Genomic DNA, 18,614 nt, shown 5'->3' on the forward strand with positions numbered 1-18,614 from the left:
CAAAATCTTCTGCGTGAACTGAGGGTCCTGTTCCAATTTTTGTTTTGCTCATTCTGCAAATTCTGTGCGCTGATCTGGGTCATCCTTGTTGAGATGCTGCAGTAGCTGGAGTTTGTAAGGGTGCCATTTAGCTAATATCTGCCGAAGGGATGTTCGACTAATGCCACTCTCCAGTGACATGCGGCGAGTGCTACGCTGTGGGCTCTTGCTGAATGAAGCTAGGACAGCCACTGATGTTTCTTCATTAGTGACAGTTTTCTTGCATCCACATTTTGGCAAATCAAAACTGAACCAGTTTCACGAAACTTAGCAAGCAGTTTGCTAACTGTAGCATGGGAGATGGGTGGTCTCGTAGGGTGTCTTGCATTGAAATCTGCTGCAATGACCCGGTTACTGCGTTCACCAGACATCAACACAATTTCGATCCACTCCTCTCATGTTAATCTCTTTGACATGTCAATGGCTGTGAACTAAGAGAAACTTGTAAATAACTCATGAAAAAATAAAGTTACGTTGAAACCAAGCACACCATTGTTTTTCTTGTGACATTACCAATAAGTTTGATGTGTCACATGGCCCTCTTCCTATTGAAAAAATAAAAGTTCTATCCAAGATGGCCGACTTCTAAATGGCCACCATGGTCACCACCCATCTTGAGGAGTTTGCCCCCTCACATATACTAATGTGCCACAAACAGGACTTTAATATCACCAACCATTCCCATGTTATTACGGTGTATCCATATAAATGGCCCACCTTGTATTACAATAGTGCATGCTTGTATTTAATTTAAACATGGCAAAGGTTGAAATAATGAGTTTAGGCCATGAGACAAAAACTCAGCCTTCAAACTGCTTTAAATACTCCGTTTCAGGCATATTCAGAGGGCATATTCCTAATATGATCATCTCAGACAGAGATACCCACCCGCACATGCTGTTCCTAAACAGTTTAATTTAGTAGAGTCCAGGAAATCCATTTTATGAAGCCCCTTTAAGGTCTCTATTGTTATACAAAACAAACAAAGATCTTAGGTAAAGTCTTACTACAATAAAATGGTGTGTCATCAACCATATCATTAATCCACTTACTATAAGTGCAGCCGGATTCTCTGAGCACGTCATTTCACTACTTTACCTAAGTCCCTATAAATTGTCCTTCAGTTGTCCTTTACCTTTCCATCTCATCACGATGTTTTCCATTAAGGTCAAAAGTACTTAGGATCAGACAAAGGATGCGATTAAACTATCCATAAGTAGAAAGGGGCTGATTGCTAAAACTTAAAATGCTCAAAGGTTTTAGCAACACCTTTGAAACAGAAATAAATAGTGCTTTTGTTGGAGACTGTTTTAAGCAGCACATTACTAGACCTTCGGTATGCTGACGGATACTTCTGCTCCTTGTGGATTTGAAGCATTACACTAACAGATGCTCTGCAAAGGAATCAGCAGTATCAATTTAACCTCTAAGCATGCAGATTAAAATGTGCTGAATCCAGATATGACAATTAAAATACCAAGGTGTTTCAATTTCAATTTGACTAAATTGTCAAACTTGTGTCTATTTATGGTTACCAACATTTTTTTAAATCGCAACATCTTAAAAATTGGGAAACAGTCGGTATAGAACAGACTTAATATGAAACATCACATTAGAAAATAAAGCATTATTTTATATCAGTTAAAATAAATAACAGCTGCTCCGAATTTAATTAGAGCTGTCCAAGCCAGGTCAGGGTGTTGAGCCTAGGTGGGATGTTGTGGCATTGCAAAATGTCAGTTTCATCAATTATCTATTCAATTCAATTCAATTTTATTTATATAGCGCCAAATCACAACATAAGTCGCCTCAAGGCGCTTCATAGATACAGAGAAAAACCCAACAATCATATGACCCCCTATGAGCAAGCACTTTGGCAACAGTGGGAAGGAAAAACTCCCTTTTAACAGGAAGAAACCTCCAGCAGAACCAGGCTCATCTGCTGCGACCGGTTGGGGTGAGAGAAGGAAGACAGGATAAAGACATGCTGTGGAAGAGAGACAGAGGTTAATAACAGATATGATTCAATGCAGAGAGGTCTATTAATACATAGTGAGTGAGAAAGGTGACTGGAAAGGAAAAACTCAATGCATCATGGGAATCCCCCGGCAGCCTACGTCTATTGCAGCATAACTAAGGGAGGATTCAGGGTCACCTGGTCCAGCCCTAACTATATGCTTTAGCAAAAAGGAAAGCTTTAAGCCTAATCTTGAAAGTAGAGATAGTGTCTGTCTCCTGAATCCAAACTGGAAGCTGGTTCCACAGAAGAGGGGCCTGAAAACTGAAGGCTCTGCCTCCCATTCTACTTTTAAATACTCTAGAAACAACAAGTAGGCCTGCAGAGCGAGAGCGAAGTGCTCTAATAGGGTGATATGGTACTACAAGGTCATTAAGATAAGATGGGGCCTGATTATTTAAGACCTTGTATGTGAGGAGCAGGATTTTGAATTCAATTCTGGATTTAACAGGAAGCAGTGAAGGGAAGCCAAAACAGGAGATATCTGCTCTCTCTTTCTAGTCCCTGTCAGTATTCTTGCTGCAGCATTTTGGATTAGATTGGATCTAGAATCCAAAAAATGTTGGTTTCATCACTAACAATCACAAGAGAACAGTAAATTGTGATATAAAATGGAAAATTGGATGCATATTATAGGACGAATGGTCACCTGAAAATCAACACATATCCCCATTTGGGCCTTTTTTTCTCCAACATTCAACAGTCAAAATGTATTTAAGTCATTTTTTTCGTTTTGATTGATAACTTTTGATCTTTAAACTAAGAGAATAGCATATAATGACTGAAAATTTTAAGCATCATTTTCAGTTGCTGTAACACTAAATTAGTAATGTCTGACTACATTTATATCAAAAGCAGTTTGACTGTAGGCCAGTGTTATTCACCACATGCCAGCAAACCACTTAGCGATAAGGTCCGGTTGTATTGTAGCCACATGCTTAAGAAAAAATGCTTACTTTCAGAAAACTAGAAGTAACTGTAGCTGCCAAATAAAGACTTTTACATATTTTGTCATAATGGCTTTTCTTTGTAAAAGATACCTTTGAACAGCCAAGTGTGTTATGTTAACTTTAAAGAGGGGTCTGATGAATGGTAGGAGGCTAATCTAAACAGGCTGCAACAAATCATTTAACAAGATCATGTCATGATTTTGACATTGTAATTGAACTTTCAGACAATAAGAAAAATATAGAACATCTTTTTATTTGAGGTTACATGTCGGTATTCCTGAGTCAGTACCAGCAGTATATTTAATTATTAAACCACATATACAGCAACCTCTCCCCTCCTCTAGTCCTGTGATGTACTGTCTGTTCAGTCTGTGCTGCCATTAACCCTCTCAGGCTCAAATTAAACTTTTTGTTGCTAATGCACAACCAAGTCCTGCAGTGGTACTTCTGAGTAAAAAGAACCTCATAAAGGTTGTTAGTTTTTAACTGTTGCAAATCGGCAATGCTTGCCTTGAGAGGGTTAAGTAAATGGGGACAAGGGAAGACTTTGCCAAACTCTTGTGTACCAAGAAATACGTTTATTGATGTTTGTGGTAATTTCTGCTAGTTGCCAATAGACTTTGATAAACGCCACAGATAACTCATTGCCCCTGTAAATTAACTTTCAGACACTTGCATTTGATCACCTATAATCTCTACTGTTGCACATTGTGTTTGCATTGCCTAATCATCCCTCCCCGCCTCAATGGCAGCCACCCAGTTTTTACCATGCAGAAAGAATCACTGTGTCTGACCGAAGTGTCGTGCAAAAACAAGGCGGCGGATTATTTTTGTTTAATATGACACATTTTTGCACTCACTTCAGCTGCTGACAGCTTTTCAGCACATTTACATCAAGGGCCATATTAAAGGAGTCTGTGAATTTACTGTGTCATCCTTGAAGATGTATTACGTGCCTTTTTCTTAGCTGAGAAAAATAAAAATAAATAGTCTTGGTTTAGAATTAGGTTTCAAGCATTTGATTAACTGATGCTTCCATATGGATTTCTGTTTTAAAGGTACACATGAAGTGGCATTAGTGCCTTCCATTCATCATTATTAGGATAAATATGGCTTATTTGTTTATTCTACACTTTCAATCGAGTCCAGCCTGTGGCATTATGCTGTTTTGTTTCACTTCCTCCAATCTGACTAGCATCTTTTATTCCTGCTAATATAATTTCCTGCTTCTTCAAAGCCGTATTGTGATGTGTTGTGTTTAGAATTTCCTTACAAGTTTTCTTACAATGCTCCTGAGTGCTTTTCTTGTCATTTAAAGCTGAAAGGATTATTGTTTTATGTTTCTTCATTGTGATTTGAGGTTGTTCATTTGTTTCCCAGGTCCATGGGGAAGATGTATGGGCAGCGACTGCGGCCTGGGTGGCAGCCAAAGCCGGGCAGTCTGGTGTGCCCATGTGGATGGCTGGACAACACTTCACACCAACTGTGACCAGGCACAGCGTCCCTCAAACCAGAGAAACTGTTTCCGTGTGTGCGACTGGCACAAGGACCTTTATGACTGGAAACTGGGTGCCTGGAATGAGTGCGTGCCAGTATCAGCAAGGACCTTTGGGGCCCCACGGCAGTTCACGTGCAGTGGAGGCGAAGAGGGCATTCAGATCCGGGAGGTGGGCTGCATACTCAAGTCAGACGAATCTCCAGCAGAGGATGCCATCTGTGAGTACTTTGAACCCAAGCCTCGTCTAGAGCAGGCATGTTTGATCCCTTGCCCTCAGGATTGTGTGGTTTCTGAGTACTCGCCATGGACATCCTGCTCCAAAACGTGTGGAACAGGCCTCAGGAACAGAGTGCGCAGTGTCCTAGTCCCTCCGCTTTTTGGAGGCGCTGCCTGTCCCAACCTGACTGAGTTCCAGTCTTGCAAACCAGGGCCTTGCACAGGTCCAGAGGGCATGTACAGTCTCAGGGTTGGACCGTGGAACTCTTGTGCCCTCCCGCAGACTCGGACAGCTCGCCAAGTTAAACGCAGGAAAGGCAAAGGGCAAGGGCTCCGGGAGAGGGCAGGAGTAAAAGATCCCGAGACTAGGGAGCTTATCCAGAAGAAGCGTACCAGGAACCGCCTCAACCGGCAAGAGAGTCCCTTCTGGGACATTCAGGTGGGCTACCAGAATCGGGAGGTGACTTGCATCCATAGGAATGGGAGCACTGTGGGACGCAAGTGAGTGGCAATATTTTTGTAGTAATGCGTATGTTGTTGGTTTTTTGTTTGTATGTGTGCTTTTATTCCCCCTCAGCATAAATTTAAGCTTCCTTTCTTAGGTATTACTGCAAATGCTTTTGCTGAATTTTTAAACTAAAGCATGTTTCCCCTGCCTTTCAGGCTTTTTGCCTAATGTAATCAATATCTCTGTTTTCATATTTTCTTTGTGTTGCTGACTATTGATTACTCTAGGTATTTGTATGTTTGTCCATTTATTGTTGTCAGAAGGTTCATCTGGTGAATTTCTGAACATGAAGCCAAATTTGTCCTCCTGAAAGTTTTTCTTCACCCTGTCATGAAGTGACATGCAGGGGAGGATGTTTATCCGCTGTGTCTTTGTCACTGCTGTGCTGTCAGAGCAATGAGGCACAACTCCCCGTACATTGTATTTCATGTCAACTTCTGAGGATAGAAGTGGAAAAGAAAAACTCCTTTTGTGACATGAGATCAATCTGAACTATGAATCTGCGTGGTACTTCGAAATATGGCAATTTTCAGTGTTTTGCCCTGTGGTTTCGAATCAGATGTTTTATGAAAAATTGAACAAATCAAGCGTTGCTCAAAATGCCACCAAAAGGATGTTTTTCTTGCAAAAAAAACGAAGGAACAAGGTTATGGTAACCAAGGATATAGGTTAAAGGCACAGTTTACACAAACAATTCATTAATTGCAGTGCAGCCTCAGTCATCTATATCCTTACAGGCCCCTATGGGTGTGGATGAGCCTATACTGGACAAACAAAGAGAGCTCTCTGACAGTGCCTTTCAGAGCATAAAGCAGGAATGCAGTGTATATCATAGCCAAACACTATCATGAGGCCAAACATGGCTCCCCTGCCACTCTGCATTTCATTGGACTTTAATGTGTAGCTCATCCTGCCAGAGGGTGCAATCTATCAAAGCTGCCTTCTCAGAGAGAGATGTATTGGATCCCTATATTCAATATATGACACATGGTGAACTGAAAGATGATTTTTAGTTTAAAATCTTCAATCTAAACAAGTTTATATGCAATACAAAAAAACAGAATACTCAGTACAGAACTTGTTACCTCCGTACATTTTACTTTCCAGCTCAGGACTGTGCAGGGGCTAGAGTCTATTCCATAGTTACTGGGTGACGAGTGGGGTACACAGAGAGAGCCCACGCAGACGCAAGGAGAACAAGCAAACTCCACACAGTAAGGCCCGGTCAGGCTGGTGGAGCACCTTCTTGCTGTGAGACGACGATGCTAACTACTACTACTTTGTTTTAAATTCATGCCATACTATCCAAAAATGTACATAGGATATAGGATCAGGAATATAAATGACAGGACCTCCATTTTCTCCCACATTCTGATGAATGCTACAGATCCAAAGTGTTAGCAGGTCTGTTGACATGGCCAAAATAAATCAGGAAAATATAGATTTCTCAGCTTCTTCCTGATGTGTTGTGTTGCTTGTTTTCCACTCAGCTCGGCCTCATTAGAAAACATGAAATAGTCACAAAAAAGTAATCTAATTCATGTGTGTGTGTGTGTTCATGGATACAAATCATCAGTATGGATATATAGTTAAAGTATTTCAATAGGAAGTATATTTTGTGTATGAAACACATATTTTGCCCAGAGATAGATGGGAGGCATAACCACGCCAATGAAGAAAACAAAGCTTTAAAAAAGGTGAAAAATATTGCATTATGACCGAAAACATAATTTTCTGGAAATAAAAACCTAATTGTTTTTAATTCCATTTTAATATATTTTAGTTCAGACAATCCAGGCTCAGGTACGGTTATTATAAAGACACTATATTTAAGCTGCTTTAGCCTGCTGCATGCTCCAAGCTGCTTTGCAACCCACCTTCATTCCAGGTCCTCCTTTTTGTGCTGTTTCATAACGTTCCATCATCAGTGTCAAATCTGTTGTCATGCATGCTCCTGCTCTGTTCTGTTCTTGTCTCTTGTTGCTGCTCCTCTCCCCACGTCCAGGTTTCCAATTATGCACATAGTAGGGGTCGAGGCAATTACTGCAAATGGAAATCTTTTTATGCTTAAGAGTGAACTGCAGAACAACACGGCATGTTCACATGACAGACAAGTGGATAATCTAGTGTCATTATGTGTGATTTAACCCTCTCAGGCTCAAATTAAACTTTTTGTTGCTAATGCACAACCAAGTCCTGCAGTGGTACTTCTGAGTAAAAAAACCTCATAAAATATGTATGTGGGGTAATCAGGTTGTTAGTTTTTAACTGTTGCAAATCTGCAACGCCTGCCTTGAGAGGGTTAAGAGTGAAGTTACTAAAAGAAACCTCTAAAGACATAGATAAAGAAATTGGTTTGAGAGACATCAATTGTGAGTGGGAGATAAAATAAGTCAGTAATTGTAAAGCAATATCATAAAGTGAAAAATGGAACCACATCAAACAAATCACTATTCAAATAGGTCACTAAATTACACCTTCAGTGGGTACTTTTACCCAAAATACACGGTTTAACTGTACGAGTGCTTCCACTTATACTGCTAAGCCGATGGGGAATCGAATCTTTTGCCCTGACATTATAGCTGTGAGCTACACTGTCTGACTCAAAATAAGATAGATCAAATAGCTCTCAGCTCCATCTCACTCACTCTAGTTCCTGCCTGAAATGCCCATCAAACATTTACTCTCCTCTCTGCTAGAGATCACCGTATTTGATAGAAGGGCATTGCTAACAGAAACCTTTCACTGTATCTTTTTTATTAACATGATTAATTACAACAGAGATACTCTAGCAGTATGCTGTTCTCAAAACTTATATTCATTAAGTAAACATCAGACTTATTGTTCCCTAGTAAATTTTAGTCGGTGCTAAAGTCTAATGTCCCTCCCACAGACTCTGTTGTGGAGAAACTATTTTTTCTGACTGGCTAATTGATATTATGAATCATTATCTCTAATGAGCTCATATACAGTTGCATACATTTTGTATCCTGGGAAGATCGCAGGATTGCATTGCTGTACCAAAATGAAAAAGCCAAGCTGGGCGACTGTGGCTAGTCACTGGAAGGTGTCTGGATGATCTGCTTCACAAGTGTCCTTGGGAAAAATACTGAACCCCAAAATTAGTCCGATGCCTCCATCAGTCTAGTTTTGTGTCCTGGATAAGACAAGAGTTGTATGCTAGGTGTGGTTTGCTGGTTTTTCCCATCTGGTCTACGCATCTTTTCCAATGCTTACTTATTTTTATCCTGAGTGGGGACATACTTTACCTATACTTCAAAGTGCTTAACACTACTTTGACAGCTATATGATATAGTTGGTTTTCCACTGCAAGTTGAAACAGTTTATACTGCAAGCCAAGATTACAATAATGGTATAAAAGAAAGTAAAAAACTAAAAAGAGAAGGTACATTTTCTGTCTGTTCTATAAGAGGATTAGGGCCACTGGAAAAAAAAGTGGGCACGTCTTTTTTTTCTCTTCTTTTCCTGAATTCTGAGAAAAAAGTCAGAATTCTGAGAAAAAAGTCAGAATTCTGACTTTTTTCTCAGATTTTTTTTCCAGTCAGGACATGAATAAAAAATATTTAGTCTTTACCGGGATGTAAAATTAGGTAAATACAACCACAGATAAATAACATCACATGACATATTACATTGTTTCAAAATGTATTTAACTATTAAACCAAAATACAGAAGCAGTGTCTGAATCTAAGTGCACCTAATGACTCACTTTTAGCTGCTATAACTTAAAGTACATAGCGTTGCTGCAGTTCATTGAGGATTGCAGGCATTTATTTATGTACAACGCTATTATGGTTTATCCAAATCATTTCAATCAGGTTGCAGTCTGAACTTTGATTGGGCCATTGCAACACCTTGATTCTATTCTTTTTTGTGATTTTGCTTGTGTGCTTGAGATCATTTTCCTGTTTCTGCCACACTTTAGCTGTGAGAGACAGTTTACATAGAGGTATTCATAGTATACATAAGAGTATATAGAGTTTGCAGTTGACTCAATGACTGCAAAGTAATTGAAGTCATTGAGTTGGTGTGGGCTTCTTTTATAGCCTAAATCAGCGGTCCCCAACCTCCGGGCCTCGGACCAGTACCGGTCCGTGAGTCGTTTGGTACCGGGCCGCGAGAGTTGAGGCTCAGGTGTGAAATGTATGGTTTTCAGGGTTTTTATCGGTTTTCAGCGTTATTTTGTTATCGTTTTTATCGTTAACTCGGTTTTCCTGGGTATTTTCACGTGTTTTATGAATAAATAAAAACCGGTACTAGTTTTATTTTGTTGTATTTATCCACGACACCTTAAAGGCCGGTCCGTGAAAATATTGTCGGGCATAAACCGGTCCGTGGCGTAAAAAAGGTTGGAGACCGCTGGCCTAAATCATTACCCATCCACCACAGTGTTTGACAGTTGGTGTGAGGTGGTTGCGCTAATATGCAGTGTTTAGTTTTCAAGGTTCAAGGTTCTTTATTTGTCACAAGCATAGTTATACAAGTATAACACACAGTGAAATGTAAAAAAAAAAAAAGGTAAATGGCCTGTATTTATATAGCGCTTTACACTACATTCAGTCATCCACCCATTCACACACTGGTGATGACAAGCTACATTGTAGCCACAGCCACCCTGGGGCGCACTGACAGAGGCGAGGCTGCCGGACACTGGCGCCACCGGGCCCTCTGACCACCACCAGTAGGCAATGGGTGAAGTGTCTTGTGTCGTGTCTTTCCCAAGGACACAACGACCAAGACTGTCCAAGCCGGGGTTCGAACCGGCAACCTTCTGATTACAAGGTGAACTCCCAACTCTTGAGCCACGATGTAACCTGAAATGCTCCTCGACATGTGCAAAATTGGGGGGGGGGAGTAGAAGAAGAACATTATATAAATAGTATATACATTAGGTGAATGTGCAGTAGTAGCAGCAAGCAGGTGAATTCTGTGAATTTTCTTCACACATGGTACTCTGCATTATGGCCAAACATGTCCACATTGGTCTGATCAGTCCAAAGACATTGTTGGCAAAGTCTTGTGGTTGGTTCAGATGCAATTTTACAAATCTAAGCCAGGCTGCCATGTTATTTTTAGAGAGACGAGGTTTTCTCCTGGCAACTCTTCCAAATAAGACACACACCTTTCTCAAGATAGTTGCACTATCATGAATAACATGCTATGTGAGGTCTGAGATGTGGCTCTTGGGTTTTCCGCTATTTCTCTTAGCATTGCTACTCCGACCTTGGGTTAAATTTTCCTAGGTCATCCAATCCAGCCAAAATTGGAAACAGCCTTTAATTTTTTGAATTTATGAATAATCTTTCTCATTGAAGACTGAGAAATGGTCTTATAATCCTTGCCAGATTGATGGGCAGCAACAAAATCATTGCTGAAGATCATTCACAATCATTGGCGATGTCTTTCCTTCGTGGCATGGTGTTATGATTCAGACTGCCAAAACTTATATTGTTATTATATTTCAATACTTTCAATATACTTTTACACTGCTTCTGCCTGTTGGCTCGATTTTTGGTGAATAAATAATGACATGGAGTAATATGTTGATATCTGTGGTTGAATTTGTTAAGGCCCGTTAAGAATCTGATTATTTCTATTATGTCCTGACATCTAAAACCTTACTGCTTTCTTTTTACCATGGCTATAGATCTACAATCATCCATGGATAGCTTTCAATATGCTACCAAGCACAATGGGCTATTTTAGTGAGAACTGCAGCTAGCTAAGTAAGAGAAAAAGGAAATGGATTCAGCAGATTATCATATTATGAAGCACCCTCACAAAAGAAAAAAAATCCTGGAAATAGTGGTAAAAAGAAGGCTATCATCAAAGCAGACTGGAATATACTATATTATGTTTTTCAGTTAATTTAGTTGCATTTGGAGGTTATTTTATATTAGATATTGAAGGACTAAATGTTGCTAGAGTATGTGGGACGATCGTGGCTCAAGAGTTGGGAGTTCGCCTTGTAGTCGGAAGGTTGCCGGTTCGAGCCCCGGCTTGGATAGTCTCGGTCGTTGTGTCCTTGGGCAAGACACTTCACCCGTTGCCTATGGTGGTGGTCAGAGGGCCCGGTGGTGCCAGTGTCCGACAGCCTCGCCTCTGTCAGTGCGCCCCAGGGCAGCTGTGGCTACAATGTAGCTTGTCATCACCAGTGTGTGAATGGGTGGATGACTGGATATGTAAAGCGCTTTGGGGTCCTTAGGGACTAGTAAAGCGCTATATAAATACAGGCCATTTTACCATTTATGTGAAAGGGTAAGTTATTTCTGGCATGTTATAATAGCATTTAACCTTTTGTATTGTCATTTTCTTGCATCCCATGTGGGATAGAATAATAGGAAATTATTATTAAAAAGGTAAATTACTTAGATTGTTACACAATTTTGTTTTATGATTTTTCCAATCTAACAGTTAAGTTCAAGTTCCAAACTTTAACTTCTAGTTAAAAAAATGTAATTACTCTGGAAACTTTAGACTGACAGCAGCAATGACTAACAACACACTAGTAGCCTTCATAGTCTACATGTTCTACTGAGGCTCCTGATCTTTTTCACAAATTGCAGACTGGTTGTTTGTATAGTATGAAAAGTGCTGCATAAATGTATGTGTGAATGGATGCAAAGTACAGTACAGCCCATAACCACAGCCCATTCACCGAATGTAAATACCACCAAGAGGCTATTGAAAGCCTGCTGTCTGACTGTGGTCGTAATGCCTTCCTACCTTTGAATACTTTTTATCTTTCCACGACATTTTTTTAACGCATAAGAACGCGTGGAAATAGTAACACACAGTTTTACTTTTCTCTTATGAAATAACATTTTTTCTCTATGCCTAAGCACTTTGAACCTAACATTTGCCGCTCACACTCCAATGGGGGCAGCTGTGGATTTAGTATCTTGCCCAAGGATAATTTGACATGAAGAGTAGAGGATCGAACCACCTTCAAATTGGTACTCAACCAACCTCTACCTTCTTCCTAGCCGCCCATGGTGAAAACATACAAAAAAAGACAGAGTGTAAAAGGAACAACCCTTTCACCACAGCTTCCATTATTTGCCCGAATGTTTCTTGCTGAAATAGCTGCTGACAATATTCAAGTGCTTGACCATCACTATTTGCATAGCCAAGACGAAAACATACAGACTAACTTAATACAGATGACAAAAAACAACTTTACTGTCATTATCAGCCACACAAAAATTACATATAGAAGTTGTTCAGCGTAAGGTCAGCATGAAAGCAAAAACCAAAGTTTCATTGCTCGTGTACTAACTTTGGTATTTTATAAACAGGGTATATTTTATTGACTCTTCAAAGGTTGTGCTCACTAAGATCTTACAGATCCGAGGATGTGGTGCATGCAGTCTGGACAGTTTAGTTTAAATTGCAAATTACACCTGTGAGACTTGTAAAACGCCAAACAGGTGTCAATAAGTCTCTGTAACATGTATTGGTGTAAACCTTTGATGTCTTTACTAAGTGAATGTAAAGTAATCAACTATTCTTTTAAAGAGCTGCTTCTTTGGATCCATCCTCTCGCTTTCTGTTCCTTGACTGACATTAAGTTAAAATGTCATCTCTGCTCCCTTCAAACTTGTGCTTTTGCGACGGCTCTGATCTCTTAGAAGGATTTGGTGACAGTGCCAATAGAGCACGCCTCTATTCATATCACATTTCAGTCACACACCACTTGTACTCTAAGATTTAATCAATTATGTACTAAATCTATTCATTAATGCTTTGTTTGCGCCAAGCTCTCAGCACTAACTGGGATCAAATATTTCAAAGGAGCCGTGAAAACAACTCACATGCCCTTAGGAACATAAATATTAATCCTTGACTTGTTTATTTCTTGTTCTAAAATATTCATAGTTGTTTTTGCCACTTGCGGGAAAAAAAAGGAAAAAAAAAGTGGAACAAACTTTCCAGTGCAGCAAAAAAAAAAAAAAACAGTCATCTGCGGACCGGGTGCTCTCCAAACATCTTGCTCACTTCATTTCCAATTTCGTTTGATGAACATCTGTCAGTGAGTCGCTTCTTACTCTGTTGCCGACAACTCATCCTAAACAGGCCAGTTTCCTTATAACTTGAGCTGCTGTCCTGTTGATTGGGCTTGTTTCTTACTTAATTTGATGCAGACCCATATGGAAAAGATATATATAAATCTTATAAAGTTTCTATCTGTCTTGTGTGAAACTTGTATGAAAAGCATACAAGAGTGAAAAAAGATATAAGATCCCTTGAAAAATTATATAAATGAAACTTGTATGTTTTGGATACTTACTAAAACAACATATGAGAGTAACGAGGAAGTGGCCACTTTCATGAGTAAATCATATAAGTCTTATATGATTCACTATATGAAGTAGGCCACATCTTATGCAAGTCTTTAATAAGTTTTTTCTATTTCTTTTCCATATGGGGAAGGTCGTACAGGGATCGACTAATTTTATTTTTTGAGACCACATCTATCCCTCAGATATTTTTCTTTTATTAAAAAAAGGCTGCTTTAATCATTTTGACCCACATCAATTTCGTTTTTTGGTCATTTGACATTCAAGTAACAAGTGTGTACAGGTGTTGAATTACAGTATGCAGACTTTCTGGCTGTCTGCATCTTGTCTGTTGGAGTCCATTGCTGAAAGTATATGTATTAAACCTACATGCTTAAGAATGAGCACTTTTCAGACGTCATCTACTTATTTAAATAGAATCTGATTGTGTCCTCATTCTGTCTGAATGACTGAGATGAAGAAATAATGACTTCTTTTCGCAACTTTGAAATCTCCACAAAAATGCTTGGGCATGCACACAACAAACGGCAACGACTCAAAGGATCCAGCTGCTGAGAAAATGGGTCACTGGCTGCATTAGGGGGCTTTTTAAAAACACAAGAAGTTCCATCTGAGACAGGAAATCGAGCCATCACCCTCTGTGCGCCACATTCACTGTTTAAATTCCTCATTGTTTTCCTCCCAAGCAAGATGAGCCGGCACACCAAGCATGTTTGGCAGAAAAACAGAACTAAGATTTTTCACAGTGTCGCTCCAGTAGCACTTCAAAGACTGCAGAGGTGTTTTAATCTGTGAAGACACAGGAGTTAAAAGAAAAAAAGACAGCACAACTGAGCTCATACATTTCCTGATTTATACCAAAAGTCTGAGTTGCTGGAGGTGAAGTGTGGTGGCAACGTCTAAATGAGAGGTTTCTAAATGAAGCAGAGCTGTAATTAGCACTAATAGCTCGTCAGCTGCTTTGCCTCAAGGGGAGAGACATCGAGAACGAGTACCAGAAAGCAGTCGGCTTTAGTTAGAGCAAATTTCTAATGATTCGGAAGGGACCCAAAGAGGACGGGTTATTCATTACGTCTAAATACTGTTTAGATGATCAAAAGATGTTTGTGAGCGATTGATCAGAAGTTGTTTTGGCTGCCTTAACACATGACACACACCGTGCCATACCATTCCTTTTTTACTCTTAATGTGAAACTGATTATGCAGTGTATATGCTAATGAGAAGCTAACGACAGTTAAGGGCGGAGGGTTCAAAGCTTCATGTGTGGTATCACACATGTTGATGCAAAGTCTTACGCCAATAGGCAACTTAGCACATTAAAATAGAATTGAGAGCTTGCTGAAAACTTCAGTGCCATTGTAATGAGGCATCAGCAAGCTGTACACCGCATGACTTGGATGAAGAAGTAGAATAGTGAAAGGTTAAGTGGATTCATTAAGTCAATGAATCTACAGGCAGTTTTCAACAATGCTGATATCTGGTATTTTTTATTAAGAAAAACATTTTAACACATTATATTCTGACTAATATATGTAACTGCAGAGCTCCTTCAGTGACAGACTGCTGCATCCTCGATGCATGAAGGAGCGTTTCCGCAGGTCCTCCTCCCTGCAGCTGTCAGACTGTACAATCAGAACTGCTCCCAACAAACATAGATGTTTACATCAGCGCTGTAATTTGCACTATTTTATCAACCGATTCACACTATAACCAGGGTTTGCCTCTTAACTTCATTTAATTTTATTTAATCTAGTAACGGTACAGTAGTCTGTTTTTGGTAACTATTGTCCTTGATGTAAACATGTAAAAATTGTGTATGTTTCTGTTCTGTCTCTTGTGTACTGTTTGTTTGTATATGTGTCTTTCTTGCTGGTGTTACACCCAGATTTCCCCTTGTGGGACAATTAAAGGATTATTTTATTCTATTCTAGCGGCTTTCTTACCACGAATGCTGTATCTGTATGCTAAATGTCGGCCTATATCCAAAAACTGATTACCCTGCTCTTGACTTATAATATCCATTCACAATTCTTATAATTTTCCTTTTTCTTTCTTTTTCTGAAAAAAAACCACTTAAGTTGGATCTTCCATACTCATTTTCAGTTCCGTCTATTTTCCTTTGACTCTTCTAGCATAGCTTTGCACAATTCAAAGTAATCATTCTCGATCTTATACTTCCTACATCCTCTCAGTTCAACCTCTCTCTGAAACAAGCTGTTGCCCCTTGCAAAAAAAAGGCTTGAATAGCAGGTGGGTGGGCTTCTTCACGCACAGCCAGAGATTAAGGTTATCGTCTCTCATTAGCATCACACAGAGCCAAAAGTAGGGAAAAAACTGTCTCAAACTGAGCATTTAGAGCAGTCAGTGGCCTGAGCATTTGGTTGCATGTGCTCACGTGTTCATGGCCATTTGACCAGCAACCACATTTATATGCAGAGGTTCCAAATGTTTTCAGATTTAAACATTTGGATCACATGCTATTTTACTTAAAGTATTACATGAATTTAACTATTTTTTCTTTTAAGTGATAAAAAGAAAAATATCTGGAAGTCTTTGTTCTGAAAATTCAGTTATTATTTAATTTAACGTCATTTTTTTGTAATGCTATCACTTTAGACAGTTACAATTTTATAACCTCTGTCTGTGGTAATCACTGACAGTTATGGACACAGTAACCCTCTGCACTCATGGTGTCACAGCATCAGCAAACTAACAAAAAGATAAACAAAACACAACCTGAGCAACTGATCTAAACTGAACAACCCTGTAGGCCAGAACACATTTGAGATGAGTTTATTTGCTATTTCAGTTCCATGATTTTCATGTCGTGAAAGAAATAAGGGGAATAATAGTGTAAACTATAGATAGACATTGTATACTTTTGGACCTTTGACTAGTTCAGGTTATTAAAACTATTGAGTTACAATTCTGAAATAAAAACATGAATTTATGTTACTTAGATTACTAATTTTTGTAGTTATTTTGAACATTTGGATTAAGAGTCTGGGTGATAGCTTACCCCGTCATTCATCCTATGAAAGCGTAATTGGATCAGGGGTCGGTTGGTTGGCTGGTTGACTGGGGCTCAAGGGCTCAATTACAAGTGTAGCATATTCTCTATTTTATTTGTAGTTTTGTTAGAGCTATAAATATTTTCTTTTCTTTTCAACCAACAGTCCAAATTTATATTGCATTAATGTTCTTATGATATCACTAAGATTTCATGTCATTCCTTTTTATCTTTTCCCAGCATGTGCTTAACAAGGGACCTTCCACTGACCATCCAGTCATGCGTTCTCCCCACGGACTGCAAGCTTACCGACTGGACCATTTGGAGCCCCTGCACCAAAACCTGCATGAACCCTGAATCTCCCAGAGGCAATCGGACTCGGACCAGACAGGTGCTCCAGTTCCCCGTGGGCGAGGGGGCGGAGTGCCCACCCCTGGAGCAGTTTGAATCTTGTGAACCTCAGGGTGAATCCATACCACCCTGTGCCACGTGAGTCACTCCTGATGATAGGGAAGAGATGCAGGGAGCACAGGTGGGAGTGAGCAGGGACTTAAAAAAACATTGAGTAAAGTGTAGATGTGGAATTCATAGCATGGTACACAACAGGAGCTCATGTTTCACAGGGATAGAACTGCATGTGATGTTGTGATTATACCCACCTCTTATTTATAGCATGGTTAAGAAAGATTGCAGGGATTCATATAAGGCTCAGGCACAAATACAGCAAACCCAAAGTGTTTGGTATTCAACCTGACTGAGACAACACATGCTTCCTGCTGAGTTCCCTTTACACACACCACCCAGCTAATTTGCTCTTCTGGGTGGCCTGTGTGTTTATTTGCGTATATGTGTGTAAGTGAGACAGCATATTGAGATAGATTAGTTTAAGTGCTTGGGCTGGTGCCAGACACAAAGTAAAGACAAATGGATGGAGACTGTAAGGATATTATAATTCCAGAAAATTACACACACCCATACATTAAAACATTAAAAGCATTCTCACAGATGGTTCAGCATATATCAACTTATAATTGTGTGTGATCCTAATCCCATCCCGAATGTTTCTGTTGGGGATATGTACAACTAGCGGACTAGACAATTAAATGGTGGCTTCATCTGCGAGTTGACCCCAGATACAGTGGTCAGCTAGACAAACTTTTTATTCCTTATTAATTTACAAATATACATACCTGTTAACTCTTGTTTTAAAGAGGACTGCAGAGGACAGCACACTTTTCTTTCTCTGACAAGTTGTAAACAAGCAGGCTTTATCAAACAGGCTGTATCAAAGTTTAATCTCTTGACTTGATCAATACAGGACCACAAGAAAGAAAGCTGCTAGTGCAAGCAATGTTTGTGTTAGCCACATTCAAAAAATGTATTTACATTATTTCAACAGTTTATTAAGCAACTTATCGTTGTCCAACACTGATGTGTCTGAAAATCTAGTAGGTTTTCAGAGACACAGCTATAAAATGATGCTTCACATCCTTGTAAAGGCTGCATAGTAAACTGAGGAGTGTAGACAACATTGGTTATAAACATCAAGTGCATATTTATGTTGTAAAGTGATGTCTGCAAGATTGTAAATATGCTTATCTTGCATTACATTACATGCATTACTCGCATGGTTGGTTCTCTCACTGTTGCCCATCGTTCCATGTTCTATGTTCACCTTGTAGTTACACCTGGAGAACCACAGAGTGGAGCGACTGTCGGGTTGACACATTGCTGAGCCAACAAGACCGTCGACGTAGCAACCTGACAGGGCTTTGTGGAGGAGGCTTACAGACGAGAGAAGTGTACTGTGTTCAGGCCAATGCTGAGCTTCTAAAATACCTCAACGACCTTCGAGAAAAGGACAAAGGTAAAGTTAAGAGTGTTCCTAAAGACCCTGTTGTGTATGTATATTAACTTTTGAGTTAGTACCTGATATCAAGATGTCATATACTGTATGATTTAGAAATTTTAAAATGTGTAATCTAATTTGATGGCTGATGGTTGCATCCTTCAGTACCTGATTCCGGGCCCGATTTGTATCATTGCTAGCCTAG

The 18,614-nt window shown here is 39.6% G+C and overlaps 1 protein-coding gene across 6 annotated transcripts in view; it reads left to right on the forward strand.

The window, feature by feature from the left end:
- The window catches only part of thsd7ab (thrombospondin, type I, domain containing 7Ab), a 200,170-nt gene that overhangs the window by 65,237 nt on the left and 116,319 nt on the right, over positions 1–18,614 (forward strand). For all 6 annotated transcript variants that reach the window (XR_312239.1, XR_312241.1, XR_312240.1 and 3 more), the window contains exons 2-4: positions 4,387–5,221; positions 16,801–17,049; positions 18,243–18,427. Coding sequence is in view for 2 of the 6 variants with exons in the window: in XM_005751475.1 (XP_005751532.1) it covers positions 4,387–5,221; positions 16,801–17,049; positions 18,243–18,427 (1,269 nt within the window). In the remaining 4 variants the exon portion in view is untranslated. The remainder of the gene's footprint in view (positions 1–4,386; positions 5,222–16,800; positions 17,050–18,242; positions 18,428–18,614) is intronic.

This window comes from Pundamilia nyererei, unplaced genomic scaffold, assembly GCF_000239375.1.
Source record: "Pundamilia nyererei isolate P.nyererei 1_Seehausen unplaced genomic scaffold, PunNye1.0 scaffold00313, whole genome shotgun sequence".
Lineage (NCBI taxonomy): Eukaryota > Metazoa > Chordata > Actinopteri > Cichliformes > Cichlidae > Pundamilia > Pundamilia nyererei.